Genomic DNA, 18885 nt, shown 5'->3' with positions numbered 1-18885 from the left:
GTAATAGTCAAAAAATATAAGTAAAACTATTTTTTATATAATCTAATGCTTTTAATTTAGTAGATATTGTTTAAATTCCTAAAAATCTAAATCAGATCATCTAAACTTGATTAATTCATATGTTTATATTGCTAGTTATTTATTTTTCTAAAGTAAAACATTAAACGTAAATATTATTATAATATAGTATTTAAGACATTTATAAATTACTTTAAAAAATTTCAGTTTAAAATTTTTTTATAAAAGTTTTAAATAAAATCAGACTAACAAAAATTTGTATTAAACTTTTATTATATAACAGTTAGTTGCTAAATGTTGATAGGATATATATAATCATTTTCATTCAAAATAGAACAATAAATATGTTATAAATTTTGGAGTTAGGATGAAATTGTTTCCAATAAATATACTTTGTTGGATTTAAATAAGATGAAGTTAAAGGTAAACATTCTGTCACTAATGTTTTTTTGACTTGGTCCTATAAAGTTTTAACATCAAACATTAATAATTGTGAAGCTTGTTACAATTTTCCATAATTAAAATTTATCAATAAATTCTTTCATTTTAATAAAAATTTATTATATGATTGAGGATTTTTAGCAATATCAAGTAGTATAGTGTAAAAGTTTGCATAGAAAATGTTGAGTGCTGGTAAATTTAATCGAAGATAAAATAAAACTAAATTAAGCTTTCTAGTAAATTGTATTGTTATTTTTTTAGGTTGGTTAATGTTGTCTAATAAAACATCCGGTTTGTTTTTTTTGCTCTTGTCATTTAATGTTTTTACTGAGGTTTCTTTCCGTGAGCAGGTCCTAGATTTGACTCTGCAAGATGCATTTGTACCAAATGACACAGTTCTTTCTAGTGAGGGTGAATGATCGCAAATAATCACTGGTCCAAACATGGGTGGTAAAAGTTGCTACATCCGTCAAGTTGCTCTAATCACAATTATGTCCTAGGTTCGTAACTATCTTTATTTCTTTTCACTCCATATGTTTTGTTATCATGTAAATTAGTATTGGGATGTTAGATATTCTAGGACTATTTCAAATCACTCCGTGCTCCTGTCCCTTCGTTCCTTGAGTTGTACATTCAAGAGTTGCTCCATGCTCTTACCTAAGAGTTTTGCACCGTTCTTTTATTCAATGGCCCAAGACCCTGAAACTCAGGTTCCACACCATTGTACTTTAGATATGAGGTATATGACACGTGGCACATAAAGGGTTTAGGTTCCGCTTCATGATTATCGTATAGTAAATCACTAAGGTAAAAACCACATGCACTACAAATTGCCCCTAGAAATATACTTGCTTGTTTTTTAAGTGATACCATTTGGCAACCTTAAATGCTTTTGTTAGCAACTAAACAGAACGACTCAAAAGATAGTCCATAAAGTTCAAATATAGAAAGAAAAGGCTTATGAATAAAAGTGCATTGTTTTTTTCAATCAGTTAATGGCTTTAGGATATTTAGGGCTAAATGTCATTGGGTTTGAATAGTACTAGGCTGGGTGACCTCTCCCGGGAAGTTTAAATTCAAGAGGTTACATTTGGTATCAAAAAAGTCTTAGGTTTGACACTGTTAGTTGGTTAGGTGAATTGTACTACATGTTAATTGATATTTGGCAGGTTCAATTTGCTCCGACTAGGCTCGACTCGAGGGGTAGAGTATCAAAAGAGCAAGGCTTTCTGGAAAGCTGTGGCTCCTAGCTTCCATTCATGAGGGCATGAATTTGCAGGGAAATGTGGTGGATTCTTAGCAACTAAAAAGAATAACTTGAAAGACAGTTCATAAGGTTCAAATATAAAAGGAAAGGGCTCATGAATAAAAATGTATCTTTTTTTTTAATCGGTTAAGAGTTTTAGGATATTTTGGGTTAAACATCCTTGGGTTTGAATAATAATAGGTTGGGTGACCTCCTCAGAAGTCAAAATTCAGAAGCTTACAGCTTCTTAATTTCTCCCCTTAAAAAAATTGAGGATATTTATATTTTTAAAGGAATTAAAATACTATATAATTAATATTCTATTTAAGCTTATTATTTCTTAACTGGTGAAGAACTTTTCAAGTGGATAAAATATCAATGGTTTCTTCTCTATCACTTATATTTTCACTTTTATCCATTCTCTATTTAACTTTGTTTTCTGTCCTATTTAAAAGTAAATTTATTATATTTCTAAAATTTACTAGTTATATTATACCTACTCTCAATGAATTATATTGATTAGATATGTATATTAAGTATATAGTATTAATAAAATAATTAAGTTATAAGATTTTCACTAAGAAAAAGTATAAAGACTGATAACTTCATTGAGTTATTTATTACTCTCCTGAGCTAATATTGAGAAAGATGCCATTAAAAGGGTTTATTTCCTAGCCTCACTTATAGTTTAAGTAGCACTCTTAGTGCATATAGAAATATGCATCTTAATTAACCCAAAAATCATAATTTATATACAGAAGTGAGTGGTCTGAAAATTATACTAATATTTATATACAACATCATAGTTATACATTCTTTTAGAAGGATGAAAGGTAGTTAAGGTTTTTAGGTTAACAAGCTAGGATTTAGAGGAATATCAGGAGGAGGCACTAGTAGATTTATAAATGGTGCCTGACCCCTTTATACAAAGTGTTTAAGTTATTGCATATGTATAATTTCTGGAGGATTAGTTTGTTGAATGTTTTGCCAAACTTTATAAATATGCAATTTAACTTACCACAACACTTAATATAGTCCCTTCCACTAAATAAAGAGCCTTTTAGACAAACCATATATTGTAACATTGGGAAAATGGATTAACACCAAATCATCCACTTTGTACTCCACTAGTGGACAATGATGGAAGTTGTTGTATTATTATTATCCCACTTATACACAGCCTAAGTGCTCAATAAACTCCACTCAAATGAGTGAAAAAATGTTCATCAAATATTGATCCCAAGATTTAGTATTGGCAGTTTATGGCAATCACAAAGGTAAACTCAAATCCATTAGCAATATTGAATAATGACCATATATAAGTTTATAAAGTGAAGCACCAATGGAACTTTATACCTCATGATATACATATACTAAGGAAACGGTAAATATCCATCCCAATCTAAATGTTGAAAGTTCATGTATTTTGCAATTATCCCTTTAAAGGTCAGAACAAGCCATTCTTAGAAACTTGGGTAAAAATTTGTATGCTAAAAGCTTGTACTAGAAAAGAAAGAAAAAGGAAAGAAAATAAAAGTGAAAGAGAAAAGAAGGTGAGAGTAGAGTGGATGCTTATTACTACACTTGTTTGACTTAATTTTGCATTTGGCTTCAGCTAGACACAAATAAACATATAAAAAGTAAAAAAGGAATGACGTGAGTCCTTCAATCCTTAGGAAGGCTTTTGTTGAAATCATGAGCAAAGATAAGCTTTGCATCACTTGAATACTTTAGATTTTGAGCAAATGGACGTGCATTAGTAATGGAAAGCTAGAGTACAAAAGAAAGGGATAGAGTTTGAGTCTTAACTCACCCCTTTAATTAGTTCTACATGGGGCAATTGCCACTCATTCCTGTTCTTGAGTCTCAAAGTTTAAATTTCAAGACTTAAGATGATGTTTCTAAATATAAAGATGATTTTCTATGCTTCATTTTTCTCCCATAACTGAATTGAGTTTCATCTTGAAGCTCTCACTTCTCCATGGCATTGAGCTATTTTATTGTTGCTATGACTCTAGAGAGCTCATTCTTGAACTTGTTCTTCTATTGTAGTGCACCCTATCCCTACAGCTGCTTCACCTTGAGCTGTTGGATCTCATTGCAAAGCTTTGCATTCTCCTTGGGGAGTTCCTTGTTCATGCACTAAGTCTTTGTGCATACAGATCCCTAGAAAGTTGTACCTCAAATGCTCCTCTTGAGCTGGAGAATATGGTTCTGGATCTTCGTGAGCTTCACATCTAGGGGCTGGTAGACAATGGTGTTGATTGGACTCTGTCTCACATGAAAATGCTCATCTGCTTGTTGTGGAAAAGCCTTGCAAAATCTGCTGGTATCGGCATCTATGGTGTTGACTGGAGACACTGCATTTTGTCCACAGACTGGAGAAATGCCAAGTTTAAGATCCAGTGTAAGCTCAGGCTTGCAGTGTCACTCCTGCTCGGGATGCTCTCAACTGTGGTGTTTGCGGTGATGCGGCATGTTGTTGGTGTCGGCATTGAGAGCTAGTTGTGTTGGTGTTGCTGTGTGCGATGGAGATGCTGGAGATTGCTCCTGCTGGGTCATGTTCACGTTACACTCTGGTTTGACAATTGTCAGTCTGGAACCTGCAAGGTGGTTACATGTTCAGGATTTTGTTTTTGACTCTTCTCCTGAATTTCCTCACCTTGAGCTTTGTGATCTTTGTTGTTGGTTGTTCCCTAGACAACATTTTTTGCTCTTGCATGTAGATGTTGCTGTGTGTCCGCATCTATCACATGCTTTCCACAATCCATCAACAGGAGAGCTTTCTTAGCCTTTATAAGGAACTCTGACCGACACTTTTGGTATTGGTTTTCCTCCCTGCCAAATGCCACAGACTTGACTCCTGCCATAGGCCCAACGATTGCGATAAACTTCTGCTTGTATGACACTCTCTACAACTACTGGAAGGCTCAAAGTTGGATTATTTTTAGTTTCAGAGTGTGAGAAATTTTTGGAAAAGCTTTACAGGCACAGAGCACCATCGCATTGGTAAACACAGTTTTGACAAGCTTAGGCCTCCTGGCGTTGCATGTTTACTTTCAGGCCCGAGTAGGATGGTGACGAGCTTGATCTCCGGTGGAGTAGCACGAATCGCTGCCTCAACAGGTAAGAGTCTTAAGAGCGATTACGCTTGATCCTGTTTTCAGCGGTGTTTCCGATCGACTTAACTCGAGGGCGACCGGAGATGGACACCGGCTCTGAGGCACATTGTTCGCACCCAAGGCTACGCTGGCTTGTACAGGGCGATTTTTCCTGAGTACCTCAAGGTTTTTCAAGGCAAATGGTCCCCGACTCATTTCCAACCGTCAGATATTCTTGAATCGACGGCCTTGGTTGAATTTCCATGTTGCTAGCAAATTTTTAGGGTTCTTGCGATGGATGAGACTTGGCGACGGCAGCGATTCGATGCGCCGCACCGGCATTCGCTCCTTCGGCAGCGCCGCCGCGGGCGCCCGATCAGCAGGTGTCGGCGTTGAAGGTCACAAGGGATTTGCGCAAGGGCAATTTGCGCCTGGGCGATCCACGGCCAGGCGGCGGAGAACAAGCAGCTTGTTGTCAATGCGCTGGTGGACATGTACGCGAAATGCGGCAGCATGGAGGATTCCCACCGTGTGTTCGACAGCATTCTTCACCCAAACGTGATGTCCTTGATGCTGGGCTACGTCTCCAATGGCGAGAGCGATGTGGCTCTGGATCTCTTCGAGAGGATGCAAGCCAGGCGGTCGGGCTGCAAGGCTTGTAGCAGCCTTGCGGCGAAGGAAGACGCTGTTTTGGTCGATGGGAAGCTCGTCAAGGAGGCTAGTCTCGAGACCAGTAGAGGCATCCATTCTCAAGCCAAGCAGATGGGACCGTCTTGCAGCGAAGACGTTTTCCTCTCGAGCCAAGTGCGGCATCATGCTCGATGCTCGATCGGTCTTCGATGAGATGCCACAGCGAGACGTGGTCTCCTGGAACGCGTTGATACTGGGCTACGTAGAGAATGGAGAAAGCGAGGTCGCTCTCGAGTTCTTTGGGAAGATGGGCTGCTCGCCAAACTCTCGGACTTTCGTTGCTGCTGCCAAGGGCTGTGCGAATCTAGCAGTGAAAGAGGAGGCCACCAAAAGATGGTGAAGACGAAGAGCCTGGAGAAGGAGCTCGCTGTTCACGATGGAGCTGTGAAAAGCCACTGCTGTGGAGATATCTTCCTGGGGAGCAGCCAAGTGACAGGTACTCAAAGTGTGGGAGCATGGTCGACGCGCGGATGGTTTTCGAGAGCATGCCTCGTCGTGATGTCGTGCTCTGGACGAGCTTGATACAAGGCTTTGTGGACAACGGGGAAAGCGAGCTGGCTCTCGTGTTCTTCGAAGATATGAAGCTATCTGGGTGCTGTCCAAGCTCTCGGACGTGTGTTGCTGCGCTTGCCGCCTGTGCGAGCTCGGCAATGCGAGAAGAAGCGGTGGATGTCGACGGCAAACTCGTGAAGAGAAAGAGCTTGGAAACCGGGGTGGCTATCCACAGCGAAGCTTCAAACAACAGGTGCTGCGAGGACGTGTTCGTGGGGAACACTCTGATCGATAGGTACGCGAAGTGTGAGAAGCTAGAGGAAGCTCCCAAGGTCTTCGATGGCATGGCTGGCCGATGTAAGTGGAGACAGCAAGCTGGCCTTGGGAGCTGTTCTTCGGCATGGCTCGGGAGAACGATCCGGACCAGAGAACGTTTGTTGCTGCGCTCATGGCCTGCGTCCACCTTTCAGCGTCCGAGCCACCTGTTCCGCGAGAAGATGGAAAGCTAGTGCGAATCCAGAGCCTAGAAAAGGGGATGGAGATTCATTCTCTCGCCGCGAAGTTTGGACGCTGCGAGCACAGATTTGTCGGGAGCAGCTTGGTGGACATGTATGCCAAGTGTGGAGATATGGTGAAAGCTCGAGCAGTTTTCAAACGCATGCCTAGCCGGGACGTTGTCGTTTGGACGAGCTCGATACAGGGATATATAGACAACGGTGAGAGTGAGCTCGGGCTGGAACTCTTGGAGTGGAAGGAAAATCCAGGCTGAGCTTTACAGGCGTGGGCTGGAAGACGATCAAGTTGTGGGGAGTAAACTTCTACAGGAAGTGCGGAGTTATGAGTGCGGCCGAGCACTTGTTTGGATCTCTGGCAGTCCGAGATATCGTCGCCTGGAATGCACTGATCACAGGATTCGGCCAACAGTGTGACACGTCGCGCATGTTCGAAGCCTGTCGCGAGATGCGAGAAGATGGCGTACGAGCAAACGCAATCACGTTTGTCTCGGTCATCACTGCTTGCAGCCACGGCGGCCTAGTTGAACGAGGCAGGGAGTTTTTCCAGGCAATGGACCCGGACTCTGGCATTGTTTGCGGGATTCATCACTACAGCAGCTTGGTGGATCTCGTAACCGACTGGAAGAGGCCTTGAAAGTCCTCGAGAGCATGCCTTTGAGAGCGGATGCTGTGGTTTGGAGGAGCCTCCTCGGGGCCTGCCGTAAGTGGAAGTGCGTTCGAGGCACTGACGAAGATCGACGAGAATGACTCGGCTGCGTACGTTCTGATGGCGAGCATCTACCGGAGCGCGGGGCTGTGGGAGGATCATGACAAGCTCAAGACTATACAGGAGGCGGCCTTGAAAGCGGATAAGAAGAGTTCACTTCATCAAGCGGTCGTGATGGATTACAAACTGGAAGGTAGAAAGGACGGCAGCAACATGGTGGACGAGCTAGAGATTTGATTGCCAGCATCCACAGAGCTGGGAATGAGCTCTGTGGTTTGCCGCAAAGTAGGTCCAGAAGAACGCGTTGAAGAAGGCTGCCACGAAGATGGCGATGCTGACAAGTGTTGTCACGCCTCCTTGGTCCTGTTCGCTACCACCTTGTCCCTCTGTTCTAAGCTTATGTGGCGGCATAGCAGTGCTCGAACAGGTGTTGGTCAGTGGCAAGCCACAGAGCTGATTCCCAGCGAAGAGAGCCGCGTCCATGGACGAGAGTTGCGGGCTGTCAGGTATCCGTCCCACCAGGCTGTTGTTGGAGACGTCGAAGAAGCTGAGAAACGAGAGGTCCGCCACGGACGATGGTATGGAGCCATTGAGACGATTGCTTGCGAGCCCCACCCAGGAGAGATTCCTTGCCTTCCCCAGGGACTCGGGAATGAGCTGGTTGTGGCTCAGGTCCAGCACCTGGAGCTTGTAGAGGTCGCCAATGGCAGCTGGAATGCTTCCAGTCAGCTGGTTGAAGGAGAAGTTTATGTAGGTCGGGACGGCGAAGCCGTTGTAGACGAGTCCTCCCCCGGTTTGAATCATCACAGACCGTTTGTTCTTGTTGTAAAGCTGGACGTTGGCAAACAGTCGGCCAATGCTTTCCGGCATCTCCCCAGAGAACCTGTTACCCGAGAAGTCCATGGCTCGTAAGTTCGTGAGCCTGGGAAGCCAGTCCGGTATGGAGCCGCTGAAGCTGTTGTTTGAGAGGAAGAGGAACTGCAGAGACGACATGTTTTGCAATATGGCCGGGATTGAACCGACAAGATCGTTTCTGGAAAGCGACAGAAGGAGCAGGCGGCTCAAATTCCCGAAGCTGTCAGGGAGATTTCCAGAGAACTTGTTCTGCCCCAGCCAGAGAACGACGAGCTCAGTCGTTCCTGCTGAGAACCAGCTTCTGGAGATGCGAGAGCTTCGAGAGCTCGCCTGGGATTGTTCCAGTCAAGTTATTGCTGTCGAGCAAGATCTGTCTGATGTTCGAGCAGTTCCCAAGCTCCGGAGGTATGGCGCCACTAAAACGATTTCCGGTGAGAACGAGATGCTGGAGATGCGAGAGCTTCGAGAGCTCGCCTGGGATGGCGCCACTAAAACGATTCCCCATGAGAACCAGCTTCTGGAGATGCGAGAGCTTCGAGAGCTCGCCTGGAATTGTTCCAGTCAAGTTATTGCTGTCGAGCCATATCTCTCTGATGTTCCTCAAGCTTCCCAGCGTAGCCGGCATCGTTCCGTTAAACCCGTTTAGCCCGAGGTCCAAAACCTCGATGCTTGCAAAGTCGCTATCTTCCAGCTCCAGTGGCCCGGAGAGAGAGTTGTATGCAGCGTGTAATTCCGAGAGCTTGCGTAGCCTTCTCAAGCTCGGTGGCAAACCACCCTGGAGCGAATTTTCGGAGATACGCATGTACCTGAGCTCCAAGTTCTTGCTCCAAATATCGGGTAGATCTCCTCTAAACCTGTTATACGATATGTCCAGGCGCGTCAAGTTCGTCATCTCCCCGAAAGTTTCTGGAATGGAGCCGCTGAGTCCGTTGTGCGAGAGTTCCAGTGCCTCCAGTCCCAGGTTACCACCAATGGAAAAGCTCCCAGTTAAGTTGTTGATGGACAGGTTGAGCGATCGCAGCATCAAGCTAAAGTTTGGGAGTCTGGCCACTGTTAAGTTGTTCCCACTGAGGTCCAGGCTTTCCAAACTCTTGAGGCTGGAGAGATTTCCGGGGAACTCTTGCAGGGAATTGGAGCTCAAGTTGAGGAGGTTGAGCTGCGTATTTTTGCAAGGGACTTCCAGCGAGGAGAGGCCGTTTTGCGAGAGGTCCAGGCGAGCCAGCGATGGAAGCTCGGCCCAGGTGGCAGGAAAAACTCCCGAGAGATTAAACCTGGACAGAGCGAGGCCCTCCACTTGGTTGTCCGAGCTCCACTCCACTCCCCGCCATGCTCTTGGATCGGCAGTCTCGTTCCACACTTTGATGCCAAGCCTGTCACGGAGAGAGAGAAGAACCTGTGTGTCGTTCACGATTGCGGATGGATTTGTGGGGCACTGTGACCGGGATCTTGTGAGAAAGACGAGTAGAAACAAAGGCAGCAGCAAATCCGCGAGAGACATGGCCATGGATCAGAGCATCAAAGAGTGAACGCTATCATGAAAGATGAGGTTCTTCTTTTTGCAGAGTTTACACGCACATTTGATAATCAATTGAGCTAGTCAATAAAGTTGGGGACTTGGGTTTTACCATTGTAAAAATACTTTATTGACTTTATTGACTAGCAAAGGGCCTTAATGAAAGCCTTGCTAGTCAATAAAGTGGGGGACTTGGGATTTGCCATTGGTATACTGGGCTATCAACTATATTACATAACATAGATTTTTGCACAATTTTTTTTTGTGGTGATTTTTTGGCCACGGTGGATAGAATGTGGACTTCGACAGGTCAAGACTTAGACTTGACTTCTGCCAGTCCATAAAAGCATTATAAGTAGCAAATTGGCTTTAGTTACAAATTTTAAGTTGTAATTTGTGATAGCTTTATAGTTACTCAAATTTAAGTTGGAAATTATAGTTGTCCTTTACAACTAAAATATAAATCATAATTTGTAGTAACATATTCTTTAAAGCTAGATAAGCTCATATATGTTGCTAATTAGAGTTGCAATTTACAACTTTTAAACTGTGACTAAAATGTAAGTTCATAAGGTTTGTAGTTCCAAAAGTTTTAGTCATAAATTTCAATAATATTTACATCAACTAAATTACTAATAGCTGTATAATGTACCCACTTTTAACATATAATTTCCTACTTTGTTTTCTTCCTCAGATCTGTATTCAGCTTTTTGTTTAGGATTTAGGAATGAGAGTTGCATGTTAGTGTTTAAGGTGTAGAAGTAAGTATATTTACTTTATACAAATTATCATAAATCATATTTGTCTTTATGATAAACATCCTTTAGCACCACATGGATGGTTTTCAATGAAAGATATTTAAGGGATTAGATTATGCAGATCTACTACTTTAGTATAACAATTTTTTGAAATTGATAAAAGCTCTTTAGTTCCAGATCATTGTTATATTAATTTAAGTGGTGGTAATAGTAGTGGCAATGATGATATTGAGGATGATAATGTATTTAATTATTTCTAAGATTTTTTACATGGAAATGAAGACAATTTATTACCTATTCATAAAGGGGAGTGCTTCTATTTTGTTGGCTTGTTTAAGGGTTCTAGATGTGCAAGTTATTACTGGAATATTAAGAAAAGAAACAGATCATTTTGTAAGGTAATTAATATTTATTAATTTATTATTTAAATTTATTATTAATTATATTTTATCTCTATTATACCTTGACTTCAATAATAATTTCAATGTAGAGAAATAACACAATATATAGCTTATCATTTTATCATCGATCCATTAATGGAATAATGAAAATGTCTGCAGATGGTTCAACTTAAAAAAAATTTGAAGATGATTACCCAAATTTTGCAGTAAATCCAAGAGATATACATCTTACTATGGCTACAGATGATCTTTCTCCAATAAAATTAATGGCAAAAATATATTAATGATAGGCAATTGTTGCAATTAATAATAATATACCACCATCTCTAGCAATTAAGCCTTCATTTATTTTATTTTTTTATGATTATACCAGGTATTAGTCTAAAAACTAAAATGAAATATTTATATTTATAATTTTTCTAGGCCCAAAACTTCTTAGTACCTAATATTTATTGGTCATTATTTTTGGTTAAGCAGATCGACAAAGTGCCATGAAAAGATAATTGTAAGTCAGAGGGTGAACAGGTTTTTAAGTTTAGAGAAGCAGTGTGATAGTTTATTCATGGTTTTCCTCGATTATGATTTTGTTCAAGACTTCAAATTAATGGGAAAATAGTTTTACCTAGACTGTGGATTTGGATTCTTGGAATATAGTCATGAAGTTTATAAAAATGCATATGTATTGGTCACTGGTGTTTCTTACCTATGGATCATCTATTTAGGTCTACTAATAGAATGTAAGATTTTAGTTATTATTTCTAAAACATAAATTAAATTCTAATTTTAATTAGTTTATTTAATGGTGCTAATTACATTTGACCAATACTAGGATAGATGACTCCAAAACAATAGGCAACATATTATTATTTTGTTAGACAAGAAGATCAAATATCATTATCTAATGATAAAAAATGTTTATATTCACATTTTATCAACTTCCATTTTTTATAAGTTGCCAGTAGCATTTTTAAAGGATTAGATGCAAATATTTAAGAATTTTTTCTTAACTATATATAAAACAATTAGTAGTAAAAATCATAAATTAAGTACTAAAAAAGATTTAGTTGTGTGCAGAATAAAGGAAAATATGTGGCTGTGATGTGATAGAAAAATTGATAATGGAATTTGGACATTAGCAAGTTATCAAAATAAATTATTTATTGATAATATAGAAGCTTTTAAAGTGCTTAAAATGATAAATTGCATAGATTTAGCACTATGATTAAAATATTTGGATTAGAAGTTAGCTTAAGATCTCTAAAATAAATTTATAATTTAATTTTTCAGAAAGATATGGCAACCAAAAATAAAAAAGATTTAAATAAAACAAGAAATATTGCAAATACACTCTAATCTGAAAGGAAAAAAACAAAAGCTCTTACAAGTAAGAAGTCTTTTTTAAAATAAATTTATTATTTATTATTCATTGGATATTATGCAAGATTATATGGTAAATAATTTTATTTATAAAAGAACTTTGTTATTTAAAGAGTTAACTGATCCAAATCCTATTATAAATATTTCAAATTTTTGTAATAAGATGTTTCAAGCTATTGTTATAAAAAGTTAAACAACGAATCATAGTTTCTTCCCATTTATATAATGAAAAGTTACTAATATATTTATTTGAACCAACATTAAAACTTTGTATTAAACTTTTATTATATAAAAGTTCGTTGCTAAATGTTGATAGGTTATATATAATCATTTTCATTCAAAATAGATCAATAAATATGTTATAAATTTTTGAGTTAGGATAAAATTGATTCCAATAAATATACTTTGTTGGATTTAAATAAGATGAAGTTTAAGGTAAACATTCTGTCACTAATGTTTTTTTGACTTTTCCTATAAAGTTTTAACTTCCAACATTAAGAATTGTGAAGCTTATTACAATTTTCCGTAATTAAAATTTATCAATAAATTCTTTCATTTTAATAAAAATTTATTATATGATAAAGGACTTTAAACAATATTAAGTAGTATAGTGTAAAAGTTTGCATAAAAAATGTTGAGTGCCGATAAATTTAATCTAAGATAAAATAAAACTAAATTAAGCTTTCTGTTAAATTGTATTGCTATATTTTTAGGTTTGTTAATGGTGTTTAATAAAAAAGAGTGTATTACAACCTAATGGAAATAACTATGCAATCTCAATTTTGCATGCTCCTTCTTGATACAAGACTTATAACATAAATAAAAAGGTCGTAAAATAATTTAAAGCTATGCATTATATTTATCCAAATTTGAGTATCATAAAATTGCATTAAAATGATAAAAAAAACTCTAAAATTATGTATTCACTTGGCAAAAAAGAACCAGGTTCATAGTATCTATTAGTTATATCATTAGATCCATATGTTATGTAAAAGATAAACTTATTTATAATGTTTAGTGTTGCATTTAGACTAATTTGAGATATGAATATATATTTATCTTTAATAAAAAATTTCACTTGTAGATAGATAGGTCATGGATAATTTTGGCTTAGAAAAATTCTCTTGATAAAAATTAAAAATTAAAGGAATTATCTTTAAAAAAACTTAGAAATGTATTTTCAGTAGTATTGAACAATCCACATCTGACATCTCCATAATTTACATCTTTCTATATAATCTTTGTGGGTGATAAAAATGGTTGAATTAATTAAAGATTCAAATATGAAGTTGCAAATGAGCAAAGTTAAACACTTTATTCACATCAAGAATGAGATTTCCATTTGAAAATTTCTTTGTTGCTCCACTAAGGAATTCTCTTTCACAGGGAGGAAAATTAACCTTTGCATAAATGTTTAAAATGTAATTATTATTTCTATAATCTACCAATGAGTCTAAAATAAATATTGTAAAAATTTCACTCTTGCAATAACTAACAATAATAACTAAAAAATGCAACAGGAAAATAGTTAGCCAAAGAGTTTCCATCTCCCTCTCAAATTTAGTGTAGCAAGTAAGCTATAATATATGGTTCACCTACAAATAATATTATTCTAATAAAATAAAATAAGAATCTTATAATAAATATACTAATCACTGCCGCCACCAGCTTTTTCAAGAATGATTGCCGTGTCATCTTAAACGACCAGCTGAGAATGCAGCCAATCAATACCCCAACCTGGCTTCTACATCTAAAGCAAGCACACAGGTATAGAAATTTTGTAAATGTTATTGGGGACAGGATGCTTCTAATGGAAATTCCTCCTGTGATGGAAATTTGCCGTCAGGAAAGGAGAAGCTTACTCCTCTGTAGCAGCAGATTGTGGAGCTCAGGAAGAAATTTCTAGACACTCTTCTCATTGTTGAGGTGGGATACAAAGTTTCAATTTTTTAGAGAGGATGTGGCAGAATGTTGGAACTCTGGCAGTGAGAAAGCTGTGGCTATGATAAGCAAATTCTAAGAAAATTGGCTGCTTTCTCATTCCAGTTGTGTGTATGGGAAGGCTTGTGGAAGTTGGCTACAAAGTTGGCGTACCAAGACACAAGGCTGGCCCATTCTCCAGAGATTTCTTGGGCTCTATATACCAAAGCCATGCTTGAGGCTAAGGAGCTTCTGGGAGGAGAGGGAAGAGATGGACCATTTTGTCTTATCAGCTGGGTGTTAGATTTGCGGGTTATCCATAATATTGTTGGGCTTGACGATCCACTCCACCAGCCAGCTGCTAAGACAAATTGGTCCATCTCTTTCACCGCCCTCTTCTCCTCCCAGAAGCTCCTTAGCCTCAAGCATAGATTTGGGGTGGTGACTGTAATTGTTGGGCTTGAAGAAAATCTTAGGGTTTATAAGTTTTTGAATGGGAAAGAGAAAGAAGGACGAGGGCGCTGCCGCCGCCAAGGGCCAGGCGATCATCCCCAGCTTCTTCAAGCGAGGTGAGACCGATGCATCGCGGGCTCCCACACTAGTGTGGCCATCGCCGTATCATCTCAGGCGATCAGCCGAGAATGCGGCCAGCGCGAGTAAGAAACGGTGCTTGAATTTAGATGTAGACGCCGGGTCGGGCGATGGGAAGGATGCCGATTGCGGAGTATCGGGGGAAGCGATTAAAGACAGGCGTAGAAAGTTTGTAGATGTTCTTCTTGGAGAGGGGGACAGGGATGGCGGTGGTGGAAATTCCTTCTTTTATGGAAAGCCGCTGTCAGGGAAGGAGAAGCTTACTCCTCTGGAGCAGCAGATTGTGGAGCTCAAGAAGAAATTCCCAGACATCCTTCTCATGGTCGAGGTGGGATACAAGTTTCGATTTTTCGGAGAGGATGCGGCGAAAGCAGCCAATGTTTTGGGAATCGTTGCTTACTACAGCCACAACTTTCTCACTGCCAGCGTTCCAACGTTCCGGCTGCACGTACATGTGAGAAGGCTTGTGGAAGCTGGCTACAAAGTTGGCGTTGTCAAGCAGACCGAGACAGCGGCTATCAAAGCTCACGGGACGAACAAGGCTGGCCCGTTCTCGAGAGATCTCTCGGCGCTATATACCAAGGCCACGCTCGAGGCGGGCGAGTTTCTTGGGGGAGAAGAGAGCGGGGAAAGGGATGGACCTATTCGTCTTAGCAGCTATATCATGTGTGTTGTGGAGGAGGCAATCACCGAGCACAAGGGCAACGCTGGAAAGGATGAAGTGAGGGGAAGTTTTGATGCTAGATTTGGGGTGGTGGCCGTGGAAACCTCGACCGGAGACGTGATGTACGGTCACTTTATGGACACTGTCACCAGGACGGAACTGGAATCACGCTTGCTTGCGTGTGCTCCCGCAGAACTTCTTTTATCTGCGTCCTTGTCCGCTTCTACAAAGAAGGTAAGCTATTTTTTTTTCTCTGATCGGGTTGTATATGAATGATGGTGATTTTTCTATAGTTGTTGATGGACTATGCAGGCGCAGCGGATGTTCGAGCCGAGAAGACGCCTGAGAACTCGTTTGAAAATGGCGGTACTGTTGCTGCTCTTGCGGACTTCTACGGGAGCTTGGCGTCTTCTAAGAAAGGCTGTCTGGACGAGAAGGTTGATGCAGGGTTAGAGGTAATTTTCTAGTTGTCTTGATTACATTATCGGATGAGAATTGAAGTTTGCAGGCGTTGATGACGATGCCAGAAATCGTGGTTGCTGCATTTGCGCATATATTTGCTTATCTGAAGCAGTTTCATCTGGAAAATGTATTGCGCTTAGGAGCTCTTTTCCGACCATTTGCCGGGCAGCAAGAGATGACGCTCTCGCCCAATACCATCCGCCAGCTTGAGGTAATCACTGAATGCGATGTGTACTTGCCAGTAACAAGTTTTTTCTTTCTAGATTCTACATAACCAAACCGATGGTACTGAAAACGGATCTTTATTCTGGCTTATGAACCACACAAAAACTGCTTTTGGCGCGAGGCTCCTTAAGTATTGGGTAAGGAGTTTGGTCTCAGTCACAATCTTGGATTTTTCGTTTTTTCATTCATGTCTATTTTCAGGTGACCCATCCGTTAAGAGACCGCATGCTTATTTCTCAACGTTTAGACGCCGTTGCGGAAATTGCCGAATCCATTGGAGATAAAAGGCAGAGGTACAACAGTTGCAACTTTAGCTTCAACGTTGTTGCTGCTGGGAAAATTGCCTGATCTTGAGCGTGGTATCACAAGAATTTATCACAAAACAGCAACAACGTATGAGGTACCTTTGCTTTTCTGTAATCCTGTTTGTTATTCTTTTCTGACCGTAATGTTTGCTGCAGTTCATTAACGTGATTAATGCGATTATGAAAGCAGCGTCCCAGTTTCAACGGGTTCGCGACGCCAGGTCTGCGCTCCTCAGCAGGCTAATCTCCGCAGTGACTTCAACTTCAGTGATAGATCACGCAAACAAGCTTGTGACGAGTTTGAATGCAGAGGCAGCAGCTGCCGGGGATAAGATTAACTTGTTTGTTGCCGGCCAGTATCCCGAGGTTTGTTATCGTTTCCCAGACTTCGTTTAAGTCGTGTTTCAGGTAGACGAATGCAAAGAGAACATAAAAAGTATTGAGGAGGATCTCGAAAGTTTTCTTCCCAGTTATCGGAAACTGTTGAAGTGTTCAAATCTGGAATACTTGAGTGTCTCGGGAACGTCGTTTTTGGTCGAGGTACTCTCTTTTTCTCAATTCAGTTATTTGATTGCTAAAAGCTTGTAGTTTCAGGTTCCATGTGCGCAGCGTGTACCTGCAGATTGGGTTAAAATAAACAGTACGAAAAAGGCAAACCGCTATCATCCTCCGGAGGTCTTGGAAGCATCGGAAAGAATGGCACTTGCAAAGGAGCAATTAAATATATCTTGCGCCAAAGCATGGGACATGTTCCTCACTGACTTTACCTCCTATCACATGGAGTTCCGGGCTGCAGTACAGGCACTAGCAGCTCTCGACTGTCTTTATTCCCTTGCTGTTGTCTCGTGCAATCAGGTCTGTCTCCTTGTGTTTTTCAACGCTTATCTGAATGAAAAATGTGCTTCAGGGGTATGTTCGACCGGAGTTCGTGGATGAAGCGTGCCTTTTGAAGATAGAAGGTGGTCGACATCCGGTTTGTTTCTTTTGCTCTTGTGGTTTAATATTTTTACTGGAATTTCTTTCCGTGAGCAGGTCCTAGATTCGACTCTGCAAGATGCATTTGTACCAAATGACACAGTTGTTTCTGGTGAGGGTGAACGATCGCAAATAATCACTGGTCCAAAAATGGGTGGTAAAAGTTGCTACATCGGTCAAGTTGCTCTAATCACAATCATGTCCCAGGTTCGCAACTATCTTTATTTCTTTTCACTCCGTATGTTTTGTTATCGTGCAGATAGGATCGTATGTTCCAGCCGCGACAGCCAAACTGCATGTATTCGATGCCGTGTTTAGGGGCGATGGACAGAATCCAGAGGGGCTCCAGTACGTTTTTCGAGGAGCTGAGTGAAGCTTCAACTATTCTCCACAAGGCAACTTCTCGCTCGCTGGTAGTCATCGACGAGCTGGGAAGAGGAACCAGCACGCACGACGGCATCACCATCGCGTATGCGATGCTCCATCACCTTCTCCAAGAGGTTCATACTCACTACTTGAACGTCACGGAGGTGGTGAAGCTCTTTCCCAGCCAGGTTCAAGCATACCATATGTCATATCTTGTGGAGAGCCTGGAAGGAGACCTTGACAAAAGCTCCGGGCAAGAAGTGGCACAAAAGGTGACGTTCCTCTACAAGCTCTAGCTTGGTGCTATGGGGGGTTTCATATATATAATAAGGATAGTGGGTAGATTGGGCATGACTGGTTAACTTGAGGTATAATCTAACTCTTGCTTGCGTGTTTGTCCTTGTTCTGCATTTGGCTTGAGTTTAAGCTTAAGTTTCATATGATGTTAGTTGGTGGAGTATCTATATCCTTGAATTATGCCATTAGTATGTTGAAATAATATTAAACTCCATTTGGCTCTATTTTATATGTTAGTCTTAACATTGGGATATTAAATACTCTAGGACTGTTTCAAGTCACTCTGTGCTATAATACCTTCACTCCTTAGGTCCATACCTAAAAGTTTGCCACTATTCTTTTGTTTAATAGCCCAAAGCCTTGAAACTTAAGGTCCTTTGGATGACATGTGGCACATAGAGGGTTTATGTTCCACTTCATTTTTATCTTATAGTAAATCACTATAAGATAAAAGGTAAAAACCATATGCATTACAAATTGCCCCTAAAAATATACTTGCTTGTTTTTTAAGTAATACCATTTGGTAACTTAAAATGCAACAAAAAAAAATGACTCAAGAAACGGTCTATATTGTTGGTTAGTTAAGGGAATTGCACTATATGTTAATTGATATTTGGCAGGTTTAATTTGCTCCGGCTAGGTTCAACCCAAGGGGTAGGGTGTCAAAAGAGTAAGGCTCTCTAGAGAGCTATTGCTCTCAACTTCCATTCACAAGGGCATGAATTTGCAAAGAAGTGTATTGGATTCTTAATAACTAAAGAGAGAGATAATTCATAGGGTTCAAATATAAAAGGAAAGGGCCTATAAATAAGAGTGTACCCTTTTTTCCAATCGATTAAAAGTTTTGGGATATTTTGTATTAAGTGTTCTTGGGTTTGAATAGTACTAAGCTAGATGACCTTCTAGGAAGTCTAAATTCAGGAGCTTACAGCTTCTAAATTTCTCCCCTTAAAAACATTGAGGATAT

General features: G+C 40.1%; 2 protein-coding genes and 1 pseudogene across 2 annotated transcripts; 2 read left to right on the top strand and 1 right to left on the bottom strand.

Annotated features, from left to right (window-relative positions):
* The first annotated feature begins 5951 nt into the window (after positions 1-5951).
* On the top strand, positions 5952-6757 carry LOC112350323 (pentatricopeptide repeat-containing protein At3g21470-like). The gene is made up of 2 exons (XM_024686298.1): positions 5952-6345; positions 6459-6757. The coding sequence occupies exons 1-2, from the start codon at positions 5952-5954 to the stop codon at positions 6755-6757; spliced, it is 693 nt and encodes a 230-aa protein (XP_024542066.1).
* A 677-nt stretch (positions 6758-7434) lies between these two features.
* On the bottom strand, positions 7435-9568 carry LOC112350322 (LRR receptor-like serine/threonine-protein kinase FLS2). The gene is made up of 2 exons (XM_024686297.1): positions 8395-9568; positions 7435-8348 (listed from the first exon to the last, which is right to left on the bottom strand). Exons 1-2 carry the CDS (start codon positions 9566-9568, stop codon positions 7435-7437), a joined length of 2088 nt encoding a protein of 695 aa, XP_024542065.1.
* Positions 9569-14524: 4956 nt separating this feature from the next.
* Positions 14525-18147, top strand: LOC9647221 (annotated as a pseudogene).
* Positions 18148-18885: the final 738 nt, after the last annotated feature.

Source organism: Selaginella moellendorffii, unplaced genomic scaffold (assembly GCF_000143415.4).
Source record: "Selaginella moellendorffii unplaced genomic scaffold, v1.0 SELMOscaffold_48, whole genome shotgun sequence".
Taxonomy (NCBI): Eukaryota; Viridiplantae; Streptophyta; class Lycopodiopsida; order Selaginellales; family Selaginellaceae; genus Selaginella; species Selaginella moellendorffii.
Note: the sequence above shows the minus strand (reverse complement) of the source record. Positions and strands in the feature narration are given on the sequence as shown.